The 13720-nt window shown below is 38.1% G+C and overlaps 1 protein-coding gene across 2 annotated transcripts in view; it reads right to left on the bottom strand.

The window, feature by feature from the left end:
* Positions 1 to 13720, bottom strand: part of MYH15 (myosin heavy chain 15) — a 146719-nt gene that overhangs the window by 63042 nt on the left and 69957 nt on the right. For both annotated transcript variants that reach the window (XM_043594075.1, XM_043594074.1), the window contains exons 23-27: positions 11859 to 12101; positions 10636 to 10812; positions 8787 to 8932; positions 5158 to 5248; positions 2515 to 2904 (exon numbers count right to left, since the gene is read on the bottom strand). In XM_043594075.1, the coding sequence (XP_043450010.1) occupies positions 2515 to 2904; positions 5158 to 5248; positions 8787 to 8932; positions 10636 to 10812; positions 11859 to 12101 (1047 nt within the window). The remainder of the gene's footprint in view (positions 1 to 2514; positions 2905 to 5157; positions 5249 to 8786; positions 8933 to 10635; positions 10813 to 11858; positions 12102 to 13720) is intronic.

Here is a 13720-nt window from a genome sequence, read left to right on the forward strand (position 1 = left end):
TGAAGAAATGCTGCATTTTTCTGGCCATGGTCCATGAAAGTTGAGCTTTATTGTTGGTTTGTCTCTTTCCCAGATAACTTCCCAAATTCTGCTCACAAGGAGAATGTGACACTGGCTATAGTCATACCTTGGAGATGTTGTGGGGTCAGTTCCAGACAAGTGCAATAAAGGTAGTATCACAATAAAGTGAGTCAGTGAAGTTTTTGGCTTCCCAGTGCACACAAAAGTTATATTTACCCTATACTGTAGTCTATTAACTGCACGTTAGCATTATGTCTTTAAAAAAGACATAGTTATCTTTTCAAAGTTATCTGGAAGGATCGGAACCAACTTCTTCGAAACTCCTGCTAATGTTTGGCCTCTTCCTGTGAATCATGAATGTTTTTAATCTAGAATGGCGAATGCTTTCCAGAAGGTTTTCAATATACTTTGCCCAGATCCATCAGAAGAATCACTATCTGTGGCAGCTATAGACCTACAAAATGTATTTCTTAAATCATGAGATTTGAAAGTCAAAATGACTCTTTGATCCATGGGCTGTAGGATGGATGTTGTGTTAGCAGGCATGAAGACAACAAGAATCTTCTTGTATATCTTCATCAGAGTTTTTCAGTGACCAGGTGCATTGTCAACGAGTAGTACTACTTTGAAAGGAATCTTCTTTTCTGAGCAGATCTCAACAGTGGACTTTAAATATGTGTCGTCATCCAGACTTTGTTGTTCCATTTCTAAAGCACAGGCAAAGTACATTTAGCATGATTCTTAAGGGCCCTAGGGTTTTCACAATGGTAAGTGGGCACTGGCTTCAATTTTAGCTCCTAACAGGAGTTAGCCTGTCCTTTGAAGCCAGGCATTGCCTTCTCCTCCCTAGTTATGAAAGTCATAGATGGAATCTTCTTCCAACAGAAGATTGTCTACATTGAAAATCTGTATTTAGTGTAGCCACCTTCATGAAGTATCTTAGCTAGATCTGCTAGTAAACTTGCTGCAGTTTCTACACCAGCACTTGCTGTTTCACCTTACACTTATTTTATAGGGACTGCTTCTTTCCTTAAACATCATGAACCAATCTCTGCTAGTTTCAGACATGTCCTGCAGCTTCCTCACCTCTCTCAGCCTTCACAGAATTAAAGAGAGTTAGGCTTTTGCTCTGGATTAGGCTTTGGCTTAAGGGAATGCTGTACTTGGCTTGATCTCCTATCCAGACCACTCAAACTTTCTCCATTATCAGCAATAAGGCTGTTTCACTTGCTTATAATTCATGTGCTCACTGAAGTAGCACTTTTAATTTCCTTCAAGAATTTTTCCTGTGCATTCACAACTTGGCTAGCCATTTAGCACAAGAGGCCTAGCTAGCTCTCAGCCAGTCTTGGCTTCCAACATGCCTTCCTCACTGAGCTTAATCATTTCTAGCTTTTGATTTAAAGTGAGAGATGTACAACTCTTCCCGTCACTTGAACACGTAGAAGACATTGTAGGGTTATTAATTGGCCTAATTCAATATTGTTGTGTTTCAGGGAATAGAGAGGCCTAAGGAGAGGGGGAGAGAGATAGGAGAATAGCCAGTTGGTGGAACAGTCAGAACACACACACTTATCAAGTAAGTCTGCTGTCTTATATGGGCATGGTTCTTGGCACTCCCAAATAATTATAATAGTCACATCAAAGATGACTGATCACAGATCACCATAATAAATATGATAATAATGAAAAAGTTTTAAATGTTGTGAGAATTACTAAACCGTGACACAGAGGCATGGAGTGAACATATGCTGTTGCATCAATGGCACCAATAGACTTCCTCAGGGTTGCCACAAACCTTCAATTGTAAAAAACCACAATATCTGTGAAGCACAATAAAGCAAAGCTCAGTAAAATGAGGGAGGCCTCTATTTATTCTGCTTAACCTAAACTACGCCCCCTCTCAACTACCAGAAGATAGGATGGCCATTACCTGTGATCTGATACTAGTCATTTGATATGAGAGCTTATATTATATGGATTAGTGGTCTAGGTGAAGAAAGAATACATGGTGAAACTTCCTTCTCATGCTGGGTGGTTAAAGAGATGCCAGAGAACATGAAGGAGAAAAAAGTCTCTCCCCTTAGCAAAGTTCTTTGTGTCCACCATTCATGGAGACAGACCCTAGAGTATCTGAGCCACCCCCGACGTGTGCTCCCAACACAAAGCCATTCTTCAAGAGAGACACACGACTCACATAGCTAGTGGCTTCACTTTCTAGCCAACTTACTTATGTCATCATCAGAAAGACCACAAGAAACATGGCCTGGAACCCCAATTAAACCAGAAGCTACTGTCAGGCTACAGTCAGGTAATAGCCATGTGACCTTAACAACGCGCACTGAGCTTAAGCCTGATATAGTCAATCTAAAGAAATACAGCCTCCGTTAGCAAACACCTCAAGTCACCAATCCAGTGTATTTTTCTTTTCCTTTGCCTCCCCTACCTACTTCCATGTCCTGAAGTCCATAAGGTAGACTTGAGGATGCTTACCTTAGCTCTGGTCATCTGCTCAACATTGGTCAGGAGGTCACCCACTTCTAGCTGTAAGTCACTCTTGTCTTTTTCCAATTTCTGCTTGACCTGTTGTAGATTTTCCAGCCGGCCCTGGAGCTCAGACAAGCTGTCTGCATGTCTCTTCTTCAAAGAGGCAGAAGTTGCCTCAAAGTGCAGTGTGGCCTCTTCCATGTCTTGGCGAAGCTTCTGGAATTTTGTTTCCTGTTTCTTCATTATGTCTAGCTGAGCCAAACGGGTGCCTCCTGCCTCCTCCAGCCTTTCATTCAAGTCTTCCAGTTCTTGTGTGAGGTCAGCTCTCTCCCTCTCCATCTTGGCTCGAGTGGTCCTTTCAGTTTCCAGTTCCCTTTTCAAATCCTGTATCTGATTCTGCAGCAATAAATAATTTTGACTTTTACTAAGCGCTTGTAGCATATTTTATATTCAAGAGCTTTACTGTATTTTTTAAAACTGTATCAAAACTAAGAAAAATCATGTAATACCTTTGGTTTCATTCTATAAAGAAGATAGAATACATAGAAATTAAATGATTTTCCCCAAATCACTACAAAGACCAGAGTTCAAATGTGCCCTTCCTCCAGATCTCCCAGACCTTGTTGATGAGCAACTTCATTAAATTCTATACGTGGAGGAGAAACTACAGTAAAGAGGACTTTCCAAAAGAAGAGGAAACACATTTCATAGAACAAGAAAAAAAAATTTCAAGAGCTTAATAAAAACTAACATGATGAATTTTATACACAATACCTCATGCATCTGGGATTCATTTACCAATCTCAATTATTGGGATCTTGGGCAAATATCTGATGAATCAAATAAATATCTGAGTTCAAGCAACTTACTCATAAGAAACAGCATCAATTTAATTTCACACACAGTTCTGCCAAACTTGGTTACTTGGTTTCTTGGTCTGCAGGTGATTTCAAGTACCAGGAGATCCGAAGTAACGAATTAAAATGGGTGGAGGAATGGGGAGTGCTATGGTGAGTAGTAATCTGATACCATTAGAGGCAGAATTATTAGATAAAGGAAATTAGTGACAAGAACTCTCAGAGCCCCACTCTTGTAGTGTAAGGGCAAATAGCTCTACAAATCTTGATAGCATCATTATAGTACAGCACAGGAAAGCCACTGATGTTCAATAACATTACCTTAAATAATTAGGCATAGATTAGGACGGGAGTGAAAAAGGATAGTATCTATTTTAGAGCATGTTTCCTTTCCTTTAAATTAGAGTACCATGGCTTTGAGGATGCCGATTTCTAGATCATGCCAATATGTAGGCTACCAGATCTGTAGATGAGTAGGGACAGAGAAGGCGCTAAAAAATTTGTGATTTCCACATCCAAGTAAATGTGATCCCCTTCCAACTAGTTATTCTGGGATCCAATACCTTTGTCCCAAACAATACTATCATTAAAACAAACATTTCTAGAACATTTCTTCAGAAATAATCTTTAGAGCATTAAAAAAAATTGTTTTAATGTTTATTCATTTTTTGAGAGACAGAGAATGAGTGGGGGAGGGGCAAGGAGAGAGGGAGACAGAATCCAAACAAACTCCAGGCTCTGAACTGACAGCACAGAGCCTGATGCGGAGCTTGAACCCACAAACCAGGAGATCATGACCTGAGCCAAAGTTGGACACTTAACCGACTGAGCCACCCAGGCACCCTAGAGCACCCTAGAGCCACCCTAGAGCATTTTTTTAAAATCATGAAGGTAAGAGAATTTGTCTTTTGGATAAATTGAAATTTTTGAGTCTTTTTATTTTGGATAAAGTCAAGTATCACTTGAAGACAAGCCTGGTGAATATGATAGATAATCGCTTGGAGATTAATATTGTGTTTGAAATCATGCCTATAAATCAGTGATACTGTTTTTCTTATTTGGTTTAAAATGTCTCAGAAAATAATTATCAGAAAGAGGCTCAAAATTATTTTGAGTAATGGTTACATTACTGAGATAAATATTTAGCTCCAAAGGAAAAACATCTATCATACAGATGTATATGCATACAGCATATGTGAGGAGTTACATATATGTGTGTATGTGTATATATCCATTCATACTTATTTTATAACATGGTCAAGTAGTGTAAAACAGCCACATGGTCTAAAACTTATAAATAGCATCCCATTACCAAATAATGTTTTGAGACTACAAGTAGGTACAAAACAGATTTTCAGCACAGAAGTAGAATTGTTTTCTAATCACAAAGACTACTCATCATAAAAAATTAAATTGCTAACACTGAATGCTTACCACAGATCAAGCACTGTGCTTACCACTTAAATGTACTATTGCATTTAATAATATTAGCTCAAAGGCTGTCAGGAAGATTAATAACTGAAAAAAATACGTAGCTAGGATTTTAGCACAATGTTTGGTTCACCACAAATATTCGACAAATTACCTGTTTTTATTACGGTAAGAAAATCTAAGCTTAAGAGGTAATTTTTCCAAGTCACTTATCTGTGGAATGTGGCAGTTTTCCTTCTTAACCACTGCTCTTTTCTGCTTCTGTCCATGGTTGCCTCAGGGTATGGATAGCAAAGCATTTGTCATTAAAGTACCAATTATTACCCATGAATCTACATATAGCTACATGAGAAATGATTACCTGAAGCTCTTTAACCATGTTCTGAAGCTGAGCCACCAGGCCTTTCTCCTTCTCCACCTTTGAACTCATCTGATTCATTTCTAGTTCTTTCCTGTAAGGGAAAAATGCATCAAATAGAATTTCTTAGGTGATAACATTTGACTTAAATATTTTAAAAATTATAGTAATAACACATGAAATTATTCTCTTATAAAAATTCAACTACTACATCTATATCTGAAGTCTCCTTGGCTCTCACACCCAATCTTTGTTCCTTCCCAAGAGGTAACCACCATTATCAATTTGGTATGAATCCTTCCAGACATTTTTTCTAAGTATTGACATGCATTTGTGTTTACATATAGGTAGAAATAGTTTCATTTTCTCTACTGTGAAAGGTATAATATGTAATATTAAGTATAAATATAATTAAATATATAAATAATTAAATAAAATAATATAAATAATTAATATAGTATATTATTATATAATTAATATATTATAATATTATAATATAACATATTATAATATATAATTAATAATATAAATAAATATATAATTAAATATAAATGTAAATATAAATAATTTGTATTTATAGTTCCATAACTTATTTTTAACCCAATAACACATTTGAGTTTTTTTCATGTTGGCCCATACATAAATTACTTCATTTTAAAAATTAACTATGACATACTATTCCATAATTTAGACATCCTGTAGTTGATTTATCCACTTCCCCATTAATAAGCCCTTAGGTTTTCCCCAATATTTTCCTTCTGTAAATACCACTGTTCATAACCATGCCCCCTTGTGCACATGTGAGTGTTTCCTTAGAGTGGATACAGAGTAGGGAATTCCCTGGGTCAGGTATAAGTGTGTGCTTAAAAATACATAACCCTGCCCTTTGCCCTTCAATAGCAGTGTGAGATTATTTCTCTATATTTACGCCTAATATTAGCATACTTCTAAATTATTCCTAATCTGACAGAAATTGGAAAATTAGAATGCCTTAGTTTTTAATGTCCCTGTTTAACAGTGAGGCAGCATCTTGTCATTTAAAAATGGCCAATAAACCAAACGAACTACCTGGTGGTATCCTTTGATCATTTGTCTACTAGATTGTTCATATAATTAATGAATTATAGATTTTCTTTTAGTATTCTTATTTTCTGGTATCTCCTGAAAATATTTCTCACACCTTGTATAACTTGTTCCAATTTTACTTATGTTGGCTTTTGCCACATAAATATTTAGAAATGTGATATCGTTAAGTATCAAGATATTCTTTTTCTGTCTTTGGCTTTTGTCACTTATTCAAGAAAATTTAACCTGCCAATTTGCTTTTTTTTTTTAATTTTTTTTTAATGTTTATTTACTATTGAAAGACAGAGTCAGAGAGTGAGCAGGGGAGGGGCAGAGGGAGAAGGAGACACAGAATCTGAAGCAGGCTCCAGGCTCTGAGCTGTCAGCACAGAGCCTGATGCAGGGCTCGAACTCACAAACCGTGAGATCATGACCTGAGCTGAAGTCGGACACTTAACTGACTGAGCCACCCAGGTGTCCATAACCTGCCAATTTTCTAAGATTTATTACCTAAATTTTCTTGCAAAGATTTGTATTGTTTTTATCGTGGTAAGAACATTTAACATGAGATGTACCCTCTTAACAAATATGTAAGTGCATAATACAGTAATGTTAACTATAGGGACAATGTTGTATAGCAGATTTTTAGAACTCAGTCATCTTTCATAACTGAAACTTTATACCCATTGAATAACAACTCCCTATTTTCCACTCCCTCCAGCCCTAAACAACTACCATTCTACTCTGCTTCTGTAAGTTTGACTATTTTAGATGCCTCACATAAATGGATTCATGAAGTACTTGTTCTTCTATGACCACTTTATTTCACTCAGTATCGTATCCCCCAGATTCATCTATGGTGTCACATATGGCAGGATTACCTTGTTTTTAAAGGCTGAATAAGAAGGGTGCCTGGGTGGCTCTATCAGGTGAGCTTCCAGGTCTTTATTTTGTCTCAGGCCATGATATCATAGTTCTGAGATTGAGCCCACACTGGGCTCCATGCTGACAGTGCTGAGTCTGCTTGGGATTCTTTCTCCCCCTCTCTCTCTGCCCCTCCTTCATGTACTCTCTCTCTCTCTCAAAAATAAAATAATATAAATAAAATAAAATAAAATAAAATAAAATAAAATAAAAGGCTGAATAAAATTTCATTGTGTGTAAACACCATATTTTCTTTATCCATTTATCCATCAATGGGCGTTTGGGTTGTTTCCATATCTTAGCTACTGTGAATAATGCTGAATCTTCTAACTGTTTTATAGCCTTGTCTTTACCTTTAATTCTTTAATGCAACTGGATTTTGTGTGTATGAGTAGTGTGTTAACTTTCATCTCAGAAAATGAATAGCTAATATTCTCAGCACCGTTTATTAAGTACTCTAGTCATCACTAATTTGAAATGCCACCTTTATCACATATTATGTTTATATATATACATAGGTCCATTTAGAGAAAAAGTTTCACAGTTAATGTTATATCTTTCCCAAAACATGGATTTCTAAAATGCCAGAGCTCTTTGACCTGTGGCCTACAAGGACATGGAACATCATTTTCACTTTGCTGAGCTGAAACATGATCTTAAAATGGAATGCTAAGAGACCTCTATCATCATTTCAATGTTCCATACATTTATAGGATTACTTCTTTTCCAAACACCTATCAAGTTCAGTAACTCATCAGAATATGAACAAAACCTGAACATGAGCATGTATCATGGCAACTCATGTAGACAAACAGAAAAACCAGAAGCTCAGTGATGCTCACTTGACTGTGTTCTTTCCTGTGGCTCCAGTGATGGACCTGTTCCCAGCTTTACCCTGGCCTTACCTCACTCTTGGGCCTCACTGTTTCTCTCTCCTATTTTATCTTTTCGCAATAACTTGAAAATCCCTAATGGTGAGAAGAAAGTCTAACTGAGCAGGGGATGACAAGAGACAAGATGAGAAAGTCCATTTCACTAAGCAGTAAAACTAAACTGAGAAGCCACCTTGCCTTGAGTTCATGTGAGCTGAAAGTTTTGCTAATTTTGATTGTTATGTTTTGCTTTCGATTTTAACGTTTAATATTTAGATCGTAAATTACTTGATAGAAAAGCTATATACATTTTAATGAAGTTATATCTGGCAAACTTTTCAAAGAGATCAAAGGCTATATTGAACTTCATATTAAAGGGTTTGGGGTTTTTTGTTTAGTTTAGTTTTTTTTTTTTGTTTTACTTTTTATGCCATTGGTCTCATCATGAGTAAAAGAAGGGAGCCATTTTTATTTTTGGACTAGTAGCCTCAAATTTCAATAATTCACAAGTCATAGGCTTTACACCTTTCTTTCCAGTCTGCTAGTCAGATGCTTCCTCAGTCATATTCTTCTAGATTATGCATTTACTCTCTTTTTACAACCATATAATAGTCCAGCAAAAAAAAGAAAATTCATTTCCTAGGCTTGTTATCTTCCCAGTCAGGTGTTGAGACATCTGGCCCTGGAGTCATGAGGATAAGTGCCATGAGAAAGCTATTCCTTCCAATATAAGGTCTCCCCGAATCTCGCGTCCACAGCGAGGTGACTTACTTCCTCAGCTTTTCTGTCAGCTGCAGCTGGCCGCTCTCCAGGTGCTCCACACTCATGAGGTTCAGCTTCAGATCGCCCTCCAGTTTGCTCTTTTCCCTTTCACAGTTCATTCTCGCTTTCCTCTCCTGCTCAAGGGCACCCTCAAGCTGACAAAAGGAGTAATTATTCAGCCAAATAAATACGTAAAGTTTATACTTCACTAGATGTGTTCACTAACACTTACCTTCTGGAAAAAAAGAAAAATACATGCACAGATTATGTAAATGATGCCCAGTTATGTAGATATTTAAAAATATATATTGCATGCATTGCTAGGACAACAAAAAAATCTAGAAATTACAGTGATAAAAGAAAACTTTAGAGATTAAAGAATATGAGGCTGGGTCTTAAGGAAGGAACCAATAATAAATAACCAGTGAGGCCTTGTTTGATTGTTTCCCACTGATGGGAAGCCCACTTCTTCACACAGCAGCTCATTTCATGGGTGGGTAAGTCCATTTACTCAGGAGTGCTTCTTCATAAGAAGCCAAAAATGTTCTCAGTAAATTCTTCTCATGAGTCTAAACTCTGCTCCCTGGAGCAGCACCAAGCAAATATGTCTCCACACGATCATCTATGAATGTTAGGCAGCTCTCCTGAGTCTCCCAACTCAGTATCACAGACCCTTTCGAACACATCTCACATGACATGATTTCTATACCTTCTTTACCACCTCGGTACCCTCTTCTAGTCCATAACATTATGTCATATTCTCGTTTCCCACCGAGGTGGTCAGAACATTCCAGTTTTGTCTGGATTAGTGTTGTCAACAATACCAAGGTTGGTTTAGCAGGAGGCTAGATAACAATTACACTATGTCTATTTGATCATCGATATGATTACTTTTCAGCAGTAGAAGCTATTTCCTATAACCAGCAAAATATATGAAGTTCAAATGGGAGGAGGTGGGAGAATTTCTGGAAGGAGTATGTAAAAACCTGAAAGTAGATAAACTCCAGGAGAAAACAAGTAATTGTGTGCATGTGTATGAGCGAGAGAGCGCACGCAGACACAATAAATCCTTATACTGAGGCTTTGTGAGACACACCAGCAGTGGAAATGGGAAGAGAATTGAAACAACGAACAGGTAATAGAGGAAATTGATAGAAAAGCATGAGGAAAAAGAAGCAAATAATGCAAATGAAACCAGACCACCTTGTCAGCAATTTTATAAAGGCTAAGCTTTTGGGACAAATAAGAGAATGAATGCATATGCTATGTCAGTGGGGCAGGGGGCAGGGGGTAGGAGGAATGGTGAGGCAACCATTAAGAGTGGTTTGAAATATCTTCATCTCACAGGGTGTTTGGAGGCAGAACACGGACACCATCTTTAGAATCTCACAAGTATTTTACCAAAGTGTAGGTAGAACACAGCTTGTGATTTACATATCTTTCAATTATAAATAAATCTCAGCATACCACTGGAGACACAACAGGGCCTTGAAACTAATCTTTCAACCTCATGTCAAACAGAGAACCAGCATATCGTCGGGCAAAACACCAGTTTCCGTGGGAGCTATGAGGAAAAGTCAGTCACTTACAGGGATAACCTTTTATTATTCATCTCAGTGCTCTCCCACTGCCCAGGGTTGTATGAAGGTTGCATTTAAAAACTGACAGATTACATTCTGGGGCTTCTCTTCTACTGTAGTGGTTCAGTGTACATTAAGAAAAACTAAACCTCTGTTTCCAAATATTAAAGAAACAAGACATGCCACAAAGTTTTTCCAAAACTGTCAAGTAAATTGAGTAAAACTCAGAGGTTTGTATGCATGTGGGGAGCAAACTAGCTAGATAGTACACTACCTACCTCATCTACTTGCTGTTCCACCTTCACCTTGGCTTTGCTCAGGCTGCTGAGTTTTTCCTCCTCTGTGCGTAGGTCATCCAGGGTCTGCTGATGGGTCTCCTGCATGACCTTGGCCGCTCTGTTAAGTTTGCCGATATCCTCACTTAGAGACTCGACTTCCTCAGTCAGGTTCTTGACCTATGGGAAGACAACAATGATAGCAGCATTAGAGTTTCCACTGGGAAGGTGGACATAATGCTAACGGCCATCTTCTCTCTTTTCTAGTATGGTCTCAGGAGGTATCCAATGTCATAAAGAACCAAATTCCCAATATACTGTTAAAAACTCTAAATTCACTTTTTCTTACACACACACACACACACACACACACACACACACACAGTTAGGGAATGAGGTATTCAGGTTAATCAGATATTATCAGGATAGCTCATTTGATGCCATTTTTAGAGTGTCATATTATTATATAACAAGAACACCACTAAAGGTAGTTTTGTGAGTATTCATGGGGCACGTAGGAATCTTGTGGTGTCTCACATCCCGACAGTGGCAATGAAAGAAGCATTCCAGCTGTTGAAATACATAAAAATGGAAGCTGGCTGTATCAGGCCCACGTGCTTTTTATGAAAGGGAACCAATGGCACAAGAGTTGCTATTTAATCATCTGCCAAAATTACAGTGTCATTTTAGAGACCAGTTATTTATCAGAGGTTTGGTACAGAGTCCTCAGCTAGTTTCAATCCATACACAGATGCACAAGTTAAAACCCTCAACTGAAGCGGACAGCACGTCAAAGTATTTAACTGGAATTAAAGTGACATCTACAAGGTCAAAGTTTAAATTAATGGCAGAGCTAGGGGTTCAGACATACCCCCGAGTCACCTTTCAGTAAACGGTATCATGTTAGCTCTCTTCCCTAAAAAGGATACTTAGAGGCCCAATGAAACCCTTCTGCTCTTTCTATTAGATTTCAGATGTAATAAGATTGAAACAAGTGAAAATGTATCATTTGGAAAATTAAGTGGAGCTCCATAAGTGTGAATTGGAAATTTGAATGGGGACAGTACAGTTCATCAGATACTTCATTTTATGCCAGTCTGACTCCCACTGCTGCAAAGTTGGAGGCCGTCGTGTTAATTAATTTGAGCCAAGCAAGTCTGGTGCCGGAACCCGACAGGGAGTAGGATTGGGGCATCCAGGCCTCCCTAACATTATAGAAAAAGTACCTTGTGCTCTGTAGCACGCTTCTCCTTCTGTGACTTCGCCAATAGTGTTTCCAGGTCATCGATTTCTTTCTTCAACTCGGAACATTCATCTTCGAGCTTCCGCCCCCTGGCAGTCAGCTCGGAATTTATCTCCTCTTCTTCCTCCACCCGCACCGACAGCACCTTGACTCTGGCCTCCAGCTGGATCTTGGATTTAATCAGCGACTCGCACTGCTCTTCAACATTTGCCAGGGTCTCTTGCTCCTGCCATGATGAGGAGAAAATTGTTGCCAACAGCTGGAAATAATTTATCAGCTAGGCGAAAATGCTGCTTAACACATAGCAAAGAGATAATTGCCTGCCCTGTGACCAGCACTTTCACCCGCCTTTCCTCAGCAGGTGAAATAATATTCCCAGTTCCCTGATCCTATTGTTGAGAAGTGGAGGAGTTGCTGGTGCTTGGAGGTGCTTTTGATCTTTCGGGCCATTCAGTAGATTAGATTACCTCTTCTAAAGCACTTAATAGAATCCTGGTGGCCTAAAGGAGATAACATGCCTCCAAAAATCAGTGGTGTACTGCTTAAATCACAGCTTCTGGAAGCATCCACATGGGCATAGAGTTTGAGGTTGATACCTGCTCAGAATACAGTCTTTTAAGAAAGCAGTGTTCCCTCAGACACTAGAAGATTTATATTATTATAAGTGCCCTGATGCATTTGTTTAATACACATAGGTATCCTCTAACAAGTAGTTGTGTATTTTTTATTTATAGGCTGAATTTAGAATTCATAAATTTTATTTCCAAGTCACTAACTAGATTTCACAATTGCTTCCAGTGAAAATCTTTCCTCAATGTTCTACCAGAGTAAATTCTAAAAGTCATACATAGCAAGTGTAAAATAGCCTTTCCTTTTGTTCTTTCAAATGTGTTGTCTCCAATTCTCATGGAGTGACCCATTCTTCCTGTGTTATGGGTCAAGCAAAAAAAAAAAAAAAAAAAAATGAAGGGGTCAATTGTCTTTTTGCTACAAAACTTGTTTTATAACCTTTAACCTCTCTAATTTGTCTCTGTTTGAGGCAAAATAAAACCTTTTCTTTGGGAGCAAGTTCTTAATTACCATGGCGTCATTGCAACATAACTTCACATACATCTGTCTTCCATCTCTAGACCTCATTCATCCTATACAATACACCACTTTGGACAACTTATTAACCATCCATTTGCCTTGCATAAGTTGTTTCATTAACTCAGATCAAGAAAAAAAGACAAAATTCTAGACCATTGGTTTCTGGCTAACTTTTGGTGAGAGAATGGCCATCTGCCCAACAAATGGTGCCCAAAGAGGCACAGATGGGGAAGGCATAGAATAGTAAATCTCCAACATCACTGAGGAGCAAAGAGAAGGGACAAATTAAAAACAAAACAAAAATGTCAAAGCAGGAAGAGTCCATGCAGATCAGAGAAGCTTCCAATGTTTGGGAAATAATGGGAACATTTGATCTTAGTTCATACCAGGTCGACAAGCAGAAAGCTATTCACTCTATTCCATTCGGTATGTGTACTGGATCTGTCATCATCACTGAATGAAGAAGACAGTCCAATCGACCATCATTGATCCCTTCATTAAACATGACAGCAGGATTTGGGGGCCGACTGAGCAATGGTATGTCAGGCTAACAGTAGGAACATCCTCTCCCTGATGGCAGTTCTTCTCTCACATATTCAGGATGTTGATTGGAATGGGTTCACTCACTTCTGCTGGTATTTTGAGTAAGTAAATGATTTTATAAGAATCTTTCTTTCTTTGATCCCTACTGTGTTCAGCTGTGTCCCTTAAAAGTGAATAATAACATATTTCATAGCTCTGTCAACTTTTAAAATC

Source organism: Prionailurus bengalensis, chromosome C2 (genome assembly GCF_016509475.1).
Source record: "Prionailurus bengalensis isolate Pbe53 chromosome C2, Fcat_Pben_1.1_paternal_pri, whole genome shotgun sequence".
Taxonomy (NCBI): Eukaryota; Metazoa; Chordata; class Mammalia; order Carnivora; family Felidae; genus Prionailurus; species Prionailurus bengalensis.